Here is a 13137-nt window from a genome sequence, read left to right as displayed (position 1 = left end):
GTTTTCCTGTGTCACAGATAAAGCCAGGCACCGGTTCATGTGTTAGGGACAGACTTGATTCAGTCGCTATCACAGTAGGGAAGAGAATTCGGCATGAATTAAACTCAACTTTGATTGGTGCAGAGGTAACTGGGCATAAGAAGGAGAATGAGGAGGTTGGGGCCACAGGCACTCAGGCAGAGTTGGGGGAAGTGGAAATTTACAAAAAGTGGAAGGGAATAGTCAGCCTGATCTGGCTTTGTCGATGGACACTTCTCTGCAAGAGAAACAAACTCCTGTTTTTACGATTGGAGGCAGTGGTGCCAGTTAAAGCAAGGGTCTGTTGGGGAGAGTTACTGCCTTGAATGTGTTATTTTCAAAGAGACAAGACAGTCCTGGGTGGTCAAAGATTTACACTTCAGGAGTTCTCTTGTGTTGCAGTGGGTTAAGGGTGCCGCTTTGTCACTGCAGTGGCTTGGGTCACTGCTATGGCGAGGGTTAAATCCCTGGCCTGGGAATTCACATGCCATGAATATGGAAACAAAAAACACCAAAAAGCTAAAAAAAAAAAAAAAAAGAAAGGTTTACGCCTCCAGTGGGGAGACGAAGGATTTATACTTGTAAAATTTCTAAAGTAACTGCTCTAGGAAGGGTTCGGGGCTGATTTGCTTATCTCCAGGTTTGGGCTGGAACAAACAGTAAATTCTCGCGGCAGTTTGTTGAGTTTTCTTAGGCAGGTACTTTAAAGGGGGCTGGGGTCCTCTTAAGGAGGCAGCCTAGAGCTATTAGAAACTGTGGGAGTGTTTGTTCAAGTCTCTTAGTGTGGGGAGGTGGAGGATACATTTTGTGTCAAGTGTCTACAGATGTTTATAGGTCAAGGTTGAGATCAAGTCACAAAGGGGATTCAGAGAAGCCTGAACCAGAATTTGGTCAAGGAGATAGTCTTTGTCAGTTAGTAGAAACCTTGGATTCCTGTCTGGATTCAGAACCAAGGCTAGGATTTTGTATCTTGGGTTGCTGCTCTGGGCACACTTGTTCAGATGTTCTGTGTGCTACAGCATTGCCGGGTTTCTGATCTAAGGAGGGAAGCCATGCTTTCCGTATCTGCTCTTAGAATATGAATGGCTTTTCCTAACACTGTTTTAATGCTTCTGTTGGCATACTTACATGTTTATTATTAGGAAACAGACCTCTCTATCTCACTCAAAAGAGACAAACCTTGTAATCCATGTAAGACATCGAAGAACGACTCCTTTTTTGTTTTTTGTTTGCTTGCTTCTTGTCTTTTTAGGGCCACACGGGTGGCATATGGATGTTCCCAGGCTAGGGGTTGAGTCAGAGCTGTAGCTGCCAGCCTATGCTACCGCCACAGCAACACCAGATCTGAGAAGCGTCTGCAACCTACACCACACGCTGGAACCTTAACCCACGGAGAGAGGTCAGGGATGGAATTCGCATCCTCATGGATACTCGTGGGGTTTGTTACCATTGAGCCACAACAGGAACTCCCAAGACTCCTTTTTGAGTTTTGTCTTAGTGCCCTGAGCCCTGAGGCTCTGCTCACAATTGCTCTGCCTTGGCTGAGTAGATGGGAAATAAGGAAGGAGAAGAGTGTAAGCAAAGAGGAATGAAGCTGCACAAAGCTGCACAAAGCGCCAGCCCGTGCATCTGTCTTACCATTGACTTTCTCTTCCCAGTCCTTCTGCCCTGGCTCTAGCTCTGCCCACTTTATGTTGATCTCCAGTATAACTTTGTCACATGATATCATCATGATGTGTATGTGTCTGATTCCCTCTCTGCTGAGTGAGTGAGTTCCTCCAGCTCAGAGAGTCACATGCGTCTCCAAACTCCTGGAGTCTAAGCCAGTGACCCACATAGATAGACAGTAAATGTTACTGATCGAGTTAATGAATCAAGTCACCTAATATGTGGACTGGAGATTCTCATCTATCAGTGAAATGATGTGATCAGAATATGATAAGCTCCAAGATGCCCTCCAGCCCTGACACCCTAGGAAATCATGAACCCCAAAGTTCAGAATAAGAAGTTCTGGTCTAGCTCTTCAATAGATACCCGCCATTCAGACACTTTTCTGTACATCGGTGAAAATAAGTCTCTTGAAACGTGAGTGAAACTAAGTTAAGTGTAAATAGAAAAAAATAAACTGAGTGAAAAGATTGAATTGTTTATACAGTAATGTTTTAATATTATTTTTTTCTATAATAACAAGAATTTTAAAAGGTCGTTTTCGGTAAAATTTTAAATTAATTGGAAAATATGTTTCTGTGGCACCAGGTCATTCTTCAAGATTCTTCTTTGGTGTGGACTCCTTGCCCTTGTGAAATATTTGTTCTATTTTCAGACTTCCAAATAAGCTCCGTGCTGGGGAAGAGACATACCCATGGTTCTGTTCATTCATCACTGCAGCGCCTCTATTCATGAATTACTAAATAAGTGCCCCATGTCAATCTGGTGAGCTAATGATAGATTTTTGAACCTCAGCATCTGGGTAATACACCCGGTTTATTTATAAATTGCATTAGTCACAGACAAAATGCTTCTTGAGAAAGAAGATTCAATGATTTGTTCCTCTCTCCTTTCTGTCCCACTGCCACTGCCCAGGCACTCTACTTCAAATTTGGCCTTATTTCTACGATTGACATTGATTTTTTTATTTTTTATTTATTTATTTATTTTATTTTTTTTAATTTATTTTCCCACTGTACAGCAAGGGGGTCAGGTTATCCTTAGATGTATACACTGCAGTTATAGTTTTCTCCCCCACCCTTTCTTCTGTTGCGACATGAGTATCTAGACATAGTTCTCAATGCTATTCAGCAGGATCTCCTTGTAAATCTATTCTAGGTTGTGTCTGATAAGCCCAAGCTCCCGATCCCTATTTTTTATTTTTTTAAATTGTTTGGCTGCCCCATGGCATATGGAGTTCCTAGGCCAGGAATCAGATCTGAACCACAGTCGTTAACCTAAGCCTCACCTGCGGCAACAGTGAATCCCTCAGCAGCCCTGCTGAGGAGGAGATCAGGAATCAAACCTTCAACCCGGCTCTCCCAAGACAGCTGATCCCATTGCACCACAGCAGGACTGACATTGATTAAAATGACATCTACATCACTCAGAAAGTAAAAGAAGGCTTTGTCATAAAACGTTGCTCCAATGAGCAAGGATAAAATCACTGAGATTGAAATGTCCTCTATCTTAATTGACAAACCACATCATCTCCATGAAACTTCCCAACAGAGAGCGAGGAACTTAGTGTCTTCTAAGCAATGACAACTGGATTTGCTCCATGGCACAGGTGTCTCTTCATATTTGCATGTCAGCCGTTGGCTCTGTGCCTCTCTCGCTGATCAAGGAGACCTTGTGGGCCCTGCTGCACCAATGTTCTCGTGGATGGTGGCCCTTGATTCTTCTAGGTTCAGAATTTGACTCTTGTATTTCCCTTGCCAGTCCTCCACGATGTACTGGTGGTAGGGGTCGTTGGAGTGTTCTCGTCGCTTGGATTTCACCGTGCTCACCAGGATGGCTACGATGATGAAGGAGAACATTCCAATCATCACCATCAGGTACAGGATGACGTAGTAGAAGTTCTCGGCATCAACCTTGGCTTGCAGGGCCTCTTGCTCCACTGTCGTGTTCCTGCGCCAATTGTCCATATAAGTAATAAAAATCCTTCTGAAGACGTCTTCCAGGGTCTGTGTCAGATTGGATAGAGTAGGCATATTTCCTTCCTGCTGCAATTTAAAGAATAAAATAGATGGACAAGGTTAAGAGAAAATGGATTCTTGGAGTTCCTGCTGTGACACAGTGGGTTAATGATCTAGCTTGTCTCTGTGGAGGTGCCAGTTCAATCTCCAGCCCAGAGCAGTGGGTTAGGGATCCAGCATTGGTGCAGCTGTGGTGTAGATTGCAGATGCAACTCAGATTTGATCCCTGACCCCCTGGCTCGGGAACTTTCACGTGCCACAGGTGTGGCTGAAAAAGGAAAAAAAAAGAAAACTGATTCTTTCTGCCTTAAGCGATGGAGGGAGGAAAGTAATATTATTTCTTCTTTATCTGCTGGTGATTATGTGAGTGCGTATTTTGTTATTCTTTAAACTTTGCATATATATTTAAAGCATTTTTAGTTTATTTATTTATTTACCTATTTTTTTTTTCCCCAGCTGCACTCGAGGCATATGGAAGTTCCCAGGCCAGGGATTAAACTCCCATCTCAGCAGCCACCAGAGACAACACCAGATCCTTAACCTGGTGTGCCACAGCGGAAACTCCTAGCATGTATGCTGTCTTACGATAAAAGTTTAAAGGAGCACATAAAACTACATGTAGCATGATTCCAATTTACATATGTAAATAAATATGCAGATAAAAATGGAAAAAAGACTGGAAATAAATAGCTTAAAGTGTTAATAGTGGGTGGACTGCTCACAATTTTTTTTCTTATATTTTTCTTATGTCCAAATCTTTCATCAATAATCGTGCATTCCTTACTTTGTTTCTAAATGGATCAGTCACAGTTCCCATTGTGACTCAGCAGGTTAAGAACCCAACATTGTCTCTGTGAGGGTGTGGGTTTGATCTCTGGCCTCACTCAGTGGGCCAAGGCTCTGGCATCGCTGAAAGCTGCAGTGTAGGTCACAGGTGTGGCTCAGATCCAGTGTTGCCATGCTGTGGCATTGGCCAGCAGCTGCAGCTCCAATTTGACCCCTAGCCTGGGAACTTCCATATGCCACAGGTGGGGCCATAAAAAGAAGAAAAAAATAATAAAGGAAGTGGGATGAACGGGGAGTTGGGGTTGGTAGAGGCAAACTATTACATTTAGACTAAATAAGCAATGAGGTCCTACCGTACAGCACAGGGAACTATATCCAGTCTCTTGGGATAGACCATGATGGAAGATAATATGAGTAAAAGAATGTATGTATGTATGACTGGGTCACTTTTCTGTACAGCAGAGATTGACACAACACTGTAAATCAACCAAGTGTAGTAAAAAATAAAATCTAAAATAAATAAAACAATCAGTCACTTCGCAAGAGCCAGCACAGTGCCTTATTCACAAAGGATACTCAACAGACCGAATGAGGCAATGACTATGTCTGCTCTGGGTTTTTAGAGAACGCTGAGGCCGGGGTTGCCAGGGGCATTGACTGACTTTGCAATCTGCTCCATCTCCTATGTCTAGGCAGCGCTTGTTCCAAGTATCCCAAACTGATGAGTAGGAACATCCGTACTTGAAAGTGGTACAAAGGAATGACCTGAGGGATCATTCACTTCTCAACTCCCACCCTCTTCTCCATCCTCCACCTCACTGCCTGGACCCCAGCATCTCTCACCTCACTGCCTGGCCCCCAGCATCTCTCCACCTCACTGCCTGGCCCCAGCATCTCTCCACCTCACTGCCTAGACCCCAGCATCTCTCCATCTCACTGCCTGGCCCCCAGCATCTCTCCACCTCGCTGCCTGGCCCCCAGCATCTCTCCATCTTACTGCCTGGCCCCCAGCATCTCTCCATCTCACTGCCTGGCCCCCAGCATCTCTCACCTCACTGCCTGGCCCCCAGCATCTCTCCATCTCACTGCCTGGCCCCCAGCATCTCTCCATCTCACTGCCTGGCCCCAGCATCTCTCACCTCACTGCCTGGCCCCCAGCATCTCTCACCTCACTGCCTGGCCCCCAGCATCTCTCACCTCACTGCCTGGCCCCCAGCATCTCTCACCTCACTGCCTGGCCCCCAGCATCTCTCCATCTCACTGCCTGGCCCCAGCATCTCTTCACCTCACTGCCTGGCCCCCAGCATCTCTCACCTCACTGCCTGGCCCCCAGCATCTCTCCACCTCACTGCCTGGACCCCAGCATCTCTCCATCTCACTGCCTGGCCCCAGTATCTCTCACCTCACTGCCTGGCCCCCAGCATCTCTCACCTCACTGCCTGGCCCCCAGCATCTCTCCATCTCACTGCCTGGCCCCAGCATCTCTCACCTCACTGCCTGGCCCCCAGCATCTCTCACCTCACTGCCTGGCCCCCAGCATCTCTCCACCTCACTGCCTGGACCCCAGCATCTCTCCATCTCACTGCCTGGCCCCAGCATCTCTTCACCTCACTGCCTGGCCCCCAGCATCTCTCACCTCACTGCCTGGCCCCCAGCATCTCTCACCTCACTGCCTGGCCCCCAGCATCTCTCACCTGGCTGATACAATGCAGTTCAACGCCCTCCCCAACACCGTCTCCCCAGAGTCCCCTCTGCCCTGCACAGCAGTCAAGGTGCTCCTTTTAAGGGGAAAAGGGGAGCATATCATTCCTTTTTTTTGAAAACAATGCGATATCTTCCCGTTGTTCTCAAAAATATATCTCATTCCTTAACAGGTTTATCCGGCCTGGCCCTGGGCTGGCCCCTGACCTCCTCTCCAATTATTCTACCCTCGTGGCAACTGGTCTTACTGGCCTTCCTTCCTCCATGTCAGGAGACCTTCTGCTTCAGGACATTTTGCACATTCTGTTCCCTCAACCTGGAATACTTTTCCCTTCTCTTCCCTCTACTATCTCCTCACCCCTTCTGGTCCAGCTTAAATGATACTTCTGAGAAAATTTTCCTGGCCCTGCTCCCAACCAGTCTCCTCCACCTCCACCCCTACTTTTCTCCAGCAGCATCTTACTAGTTTCTTCAAAGCACTCTTCACGATCTGTGGTAGTTGTGTGTGTACATCACAGGTGTGTGTGCGTGTGTGTGTGTGTGTGTGTGTGTGTGTGTGTGTGTGATGACTGGCATACCGTCTTACCCTTCCCACTTGACCGTCATGTCTGTGTGGGACTTGTATCCCCTTTGCCTACCTTGGCGGAGCGAAGGTTGGCACAGAGACTGGCACCTAATGGGCACCTAATGGATGTTTGATGAATCAATGAACGGGGCAGGTCCATGCTGAAACTGGAAACGCAGCAAGAACCAATACGAGACTTCTGTGGGAGCTCAGTGGAGTGGGAGAGACACAAACCAATGAGAGTGCAAGGTGCAAATGGATGTTAAGAAGTGTGAACAGAGGGATAAGGAGCTCAGAGAAGAGAGCAGAGCGTGGTTCTCAAATGGGGCAAGTACCAGTGAACAGAACCAGGAGCAATGGAGCAGGGGGGAAGCCTGCTTACCACCGTAACTAAGACAATCTAAGTTTCTTAATCAGATGTTTTCAGTTCTATTATTTGAAGAGCTCTCAGGTCTTCCTCCTTCTCCCCTGCGTGCAAACCTGAGTGCGTTGAAAAGAAACTTAATAGGTAAGTTTGCCCCAAAGTACACGCCAGGCACATTTTCCAACCGTGTGACAGAGATGTGTCCCACCCCCACCCAAATAACACAATTCCCTGTGAAAACATTGTAGCTAAGGCGACTTTAATCCAACACAAGGCTTCACCACTGGCTCCTTAACCCTCGAAGAGCCAATGTCTCCTCCTCTGGGGGGAGCTCCCAACTGTCTCATCCAGGAAAAGGCAACCCACTCCCACCCCTGTGCCCTCAGCACTTGCCGTGCAAATATGTCAGAGCAGGGTCCCTTCACCTACCCGTGTTCACACCCTCGGTTTCTGCCAACTCTTTTCCACATCTTCACCCAATAAAGAAAATTGATTTTTCCTAGCTTTCCCACCCCCCTCCGGCCCCCACTGCACCCTCTACAGAGAACTGGGTTTCCTTCTATGAAGCCAAATTTTAAAATGGGTAGAAGATAGACATAACCAAAGGGGGGAAAAAAAAAAGTTCCCAGGAGTTCCCATCATGGCTTAGTGGTAACAAACCCAATAAGTATCCATGAGGATTAGGGCTGATCCCTGGCCTTGCTCAGTGGGTTAAGGATCTGGCGTTGCCATGAACTGTGGTGTAGGTCACAGGCTTGGCTCAGATCCTGTGCTGCTGTAGCTGTGGTGTAGGCTGGCAGCTGCAGCTCTGATTCCACCCCTAGCCTGGGAACTTCCATATGCTGCAGGTGTGAACTTAAAAATAAAAAAATAAAGATCTCAAAGCAATAATTTAAAAATAAATAACTCCCGGAGTTCCTGTTGTGGCTCAGTGGTTATCGAATCAGACCAGGAACCATGAGGTTGCAGGTTCAATCCCTGCCCTTGCTCAGTGGGTTAAGGATCCAGCATTGCCGTGAGCTGTGGTGTAGGTCGCAGACGCGGCTCGGATCCCATGTTGCTGTGGCTCTGGCGTAGGCTGGCAGCTTCGGCTCCAATTGGACCCCTAGCCTGGAAACCATCATGTACCGAGGGAGCAGCCCTAGAAAAGGCAAAAAAAGACAATAAAATAAAATAAATAAATAACTCTCTCTAAAAAAAACAAAAAACAAAAACAAACAAACAAAAAAACAGAGTTCCTGTTGTGGCTCAGAGATAATGAACCCGACTAGTATCCATGAGGATGCAGGTTCGATCCCTGGCCTCACTCAGTGGGCTAAGGATCCAGCATTGCTGTGGCTGTGCCATAGGCTGGCAGCTGCAGCCCTGATTGGACCCCTAGCCTGTAAACCTTCTTATGCTATGAGTGTAGCCCTAAAAAAGGAAAAAAAAAACAAAAAAACAAACAAACAAAAAAAAAACCCAAGACTCAAAGCGAACAAAAAAGGAAACAAATAAAAAATCCCAGAAGAGCTAAGTTTGCAAAATAAAGGGCTGGTGGTGACAAAGGACAGTTGGTACCACAGAGGGCCCTGAGTGACTGTGAAGCAGGTGGAAATTGAGACAGGGATGGAGGGAGCCGCTTCTGGGCAGAGAACTGGATCCTTCGTGTCCTTTTGTCTAGGTGGGAATTAGTCTCCTCATTCTGCTTATTGGGCAGTGGTTCTTTGAAGCCAGCGGGTGAGCCCTGCTCCCCCCACCCCGCGCCTGAGAGGTGTGACATTGCAGGCTCCTCAGTGCTCTAAGCTCCGCCACCCACCACTTCCCGTGTACCCTCTGTGGGCTCTGCCACTGAGCCTGGCTTGCCAGTGACTCCCCTGAGTGGAGACGGTAAAGTCCCGGTGTCACATGGGAGGGACAATAGGATAGACCACATTCACTGCTCACATCGTACTGTGCACGTTTTCATCACAGCCCCTCTTTAGCTTTTCACCACCTGTGAGAACTCTGGGCCAGGGCCAGGGGCTCCTAAGAAGTGCTCTCAGGGCCTGAAAGATCGTAGGGGACATGGCAGAGGTGTGTTTTGATGTTTAGCAAGGCCAGCCAGGCCGCAGTGCCTCAGGGGAAGCCCCAGTTGTCCACCCTGGAATGAGGACGGAGCACTGCAAGTGAGTACTGAGGGCAGAGTGAAAGCAGAGAGGGTACCATGATTCTTCTGCATGATTTTCCCTGTGGTGCCCTGCAGAAGAAAGAAATGCAGCTCCCTAGCAGAAGGGCTGAGTATCTCCAGACTCACACTTTTTTTTTTTTTTTTGACCCCACCCTCAACAGGTATAAGTTCCCAAGCCAGGGATCACACCTGAGCCACAGCTGTAACCAGAGCCACAGCAGTGACCACGCTAGATACTTAACCCACTGAGCCACGAGGGAACTCCAGGCTCATACATTTTAAAAAGGTGGTTTGCTGGAATTCTCGTTGTGGCTCAGCAGGTTAACCACCCAATGTTTTCTCTGTGAGGGAGCAGGTTTGAACCCTGGCTTTGCTCAGTGGGGTAAGATCTGGCATTGTGGTGTAAGTCACAGATGTGGCTCAGATCTGGTGTTGCCATGGCTGTGGCATGGGTCTCAGCTGCAGCTCTGATTGGATACCTAGCGTGGGACCTTCCCTATGTTACAGGTGCAGCTGTAGAAAGAAAATAGATAAATAAATAGATAGAGAGAGAGATAAATAAATAAGTGGTATTTTTATAGTTTCAGAAATCCAAATAGGTGGTCATCCCAGCCAGAAGCTTTGCCCTGGCCTCCTAGTCTGGGCTGGAGATACCTTTTCAGTGCTGCTTTTTGCAAACTGTCATGTTGGTTTGCCCGTTTTCAGTTACCCATTGCCTGCATGCTATCCACAGGATGTTCAAAACCATCAAAATAAAATAGAGTATTTTTATTTTATTTTTTTTTGTCTTTTTGCCTTTTCTGGGGCCGCTCCTGTGGCATATGAAGGTTTCCACGCTAGGGGTCCAATCGGAGATGTTGCCGCCGGCCTTCGCCAGAGCCACAGCAATGCGGGATCCGAGCTGCGTCTACAACCTACACCGCAGCTCATGGCAACGCTGGATCCTTAACCCACTGAGCAAGGCCAGGGATCAAACCTGCTACCTCATGGTTTCTAGTCGGATTCAATAACCACTGAGCCATGACGGGAATGCCTCAAAACCACTCTAATAAAGGGTAGATGGTTACTTCCATTTTACAAAGGAGGAAACTGATGTTGAGAGAGTAGGTCCTTTGATTCCAAAGGACATGAGGGCTGAGCAGCTAGAGGGCAGGGATTGTTTCAGTTGCCTTTGAACTGGGGACCTGCACCCTGGTTGGTGGACAGCTGACCTTTATTATGTCTTTGGTGAATGAATGAACGCTCTTCTTTTGTGTTCTGCAGAATTCAACTGGAAACTACCACAGCAATGATTTTTAAATTATTTATTTTTATTTTTTGCTTTTTAGGCCAGCACCTGTGGCCTAAAAAGCCACCTGGAAGTTCCCAGGCTAGGGGTTGAATCAGAGATGTAGTTGCAGGCCTATGCCACAGCCACAGCAATGCCAGATCCGAGCCGCATCTTCGACCTACACCACAGCTCATGGCAGTGTTGGATCCTTAACCCACTGAGCAAGGCCAGGGATTGAACCCGCAACCTAATGGTTCCTAGTCGGATTTGTTTCCGCTGTGCCATGACAGGAACTCTGATTTTATTTTTTCCTAGAAAAGTGGGCACCCACAAAGCTCTATATTCACTTTCAGGGCACCCCTGGGCCCCTCAAGCCCAACCGAGAATCTCTGAGATGAAGGACTTCTGTGCTGAGTTCCCCTAGAGTTGGCTTTATTCCCAGGTGTGGGCAAGGCAGCTTTCCCCTGCCCGTTAGAGCTAACGCTGCTGACTGTTCAGTTCTTCTCACATGGACCAAACCCCGCTGCTAAGCAGATCAGCGATGCTTTTTGATAAGACTTAATCATGGAACTGAAAAGGGCCCGGGGGGATTAAATGCCTAAGTGCTGATCCCTGGCCAGGCTGAGAAAGTCAAGCCCAGATGCCATCCGATGAGACGTGGTTGAGCAGCCTTGTGTCTGCTCCACATCCACAAGCCAAAACCATCCCAGCGTGGGAAAGCTCTTTCCCTGATGGACATTCTGCTCAGACAAACAGATTCACATTTCTGCTACCCAGAATAACTATGTAGCAGATAGATGTTGACTGCCTTTGGTATCAATCCCTCCTCTAAGCAGAATGTGTACTAGGCATTCACCTTAGGAATGTGAAGGCAGCAACTATTTACATTCTGATGAATCACTCGAGGTTGCCGTTGGTAGAGGCTAAAAATGGTCAAACCTTGGCACTTTCCTAAAGTTCAAACGCATACACGTGGATCTACATATCCAGGCTTTTTTTTTCTTTTTCTTTTTGTCTTTCTAGGGCCACACCCGCGGCATATGAAGGTTCCCAGGCTAGGGGTCAAATCAGAGCTACAGCTGCCAGCATACACTGCAGCCACAGCAACGCCAGATCCGAGCCGCATCTGTGACCTACACCACAGCTCATAGCGACGCCAAATCCTTAACCCACTGAGCAGGGCCAAGGATCGAACCCGCGCCCTCATGGTTCCTAGCCGGATTCGTTTCTGCTGCGCCATGATGGGAACTTCTCCAGGCGTTTTTTTAATAGATGGTTCTTGCTCAGTCAAAGAACAGGATGGGCCCCTAGAGATTCTTTGGGCTGATCTGCTCCTTTGGCAGGTGGAGTAAGCTTAAGCCCAGTGAAGTTAAGTCAACTATCCACGGTCACAGTGCTTAGACGGGAGATTGAAGTCCTTTGGGCTGGTGCCCTGCACCCACTCTGTCCTAGCAGAGGTCACAAAATTCAATAACTCCCTGTTTCCATCACCTGTGGTGGGTCAACTCACGGGGTGAAAGAAATGAAACCAAGACCATGGCTTGGGAGTGGCCTAGCTTAAGGATCCAGCACTGTCACTGCTGCGGTTCTGTAACTGCTACGGTGTGGGTTTGATCTCTGGCCCAGGTACTTCCGGTGCTGTGGACATGACCAAACAAACTTGGGCCTGTGCCCATCAATTTGTTTTCCTTATCTTCATGTCATACGATGACCCCCTAATTCCAGCTGCACCTGTCACAAATGTGCAGAATCCCTGACAAGGACCGCCTGACACTGTCAGGTAAGTAACACACACGCGATCCCCAAATCAAAGTTCCCTCTCCCTGAAAGACTGCGGCTCACTAGCATCATCAAGACCTACAAAAGGCAGCCGCATCTTTCCTTTTTATAATGGGAATAGAAAAGGAGAAAGATCTACCTTTACCATGAAATGCCCATTATCAAAAATTTTTTCTTAAATTTGCACCCAAAGGCAATGACTGAAGAAACGAGAAAGGAAAACACTACAAAAAGAAGGAGGAGGAGAAAAAGAAAATGAGAAAAAGAGGGAGGAAGGGAGGAAGGAAGGAAGAGAGGGCCAGGCCTTGTACCAGGAAGCTCATTCCTTGTATAATTTTCTGGGAATAAAATAGAGAGCTTTGTAACTTAATTTCTCAAGAAATTAAGAATTTGCCGTGGAAACTTGCCTCTGTGGTGTGTGAGCGGTGGGGAATGTCTCCCTGTGAAGTCAGGCTGTTCCGTGCCTTCTTGGTGGGACAGGCAAGCTTTTAGGATGCTGCGTAAACCTGGCCTGCTGAGCAGCTTCGGCCTGCAGCCAGCTAAGCCCTCGCTCACCCAGCCTGCAATCCCAGGCTTTTATGAACCCAAGTATTTAATCTAATCTTCTGTGGAAAGTTAAATACCAGCCAGCAGCTAGGAATTAACCTTGAAACCGGAGGGGTTGCAGAGTCTGGCATTGGGCAGGAGTGGCGCAAGTTCCCTCTTCAGGCTCCATGATGCCAGCTCCAGCCAGGGCCATGCCTGGGCCCCCAGTGTGGTGAGCTGTCCTCCCTGGGACATGGCCATCTCTGAGTGGCTGGGGATGCTTGAGGAGAAGGC

The 13137-nt window shown here is 47.7% G+C and overlaps 1 protein-coding gene across 1 annotated transcript; it reads right to left on the bottom strand.

The window, feature by feature from the left end:
* Positions 1 to 2161: 2161 nt before the first annotated feature.
* Positions 2162 to 12871, bottom strand: KCNE2 (potassium voltage-gated channel subfamily E regulatory subunit 2). Its single transcript, XM_084989762.1, has 2 exons — positions 12722 to 12871; positions 2162 to 3724 (listed from the first exon to the last, which is right to left on the bottom strand). The coding sequence occupies exon 2, from the start codon at positions 3717 to 3719 to the stop codon at positions 3348 to 3350; it is 372 nt and encodes a 123-aa protein (XP_084845888.1). The 5' UTR covers positions 3720 to 3724; positions 12722 to 12871; the 3' UTR covers positions 2162 to 3347.
* Positions 12872 to 13137: the final 266 nt, after the last annotated feature.

Source organism: Sus scrofa, chromosome 13 (genome assembly GCF_054392235.1).
Source record: "Sus scrofa isolate SSC_HxYL_T2T_F1_AM1 chromosome 13, Sscrofa_HxYL_maternal_Yorkshire_Landrace_v2.0, whole genome shotgun sequence".
NCBI lineage: Eukaryota > Metazoa > Chordata > Mammalia > Artiodactyla > Suidae > Sus > Sus scrofa.
This window is presented reverse-complemented; position numbering and strand designations above follow the sequence as displayed.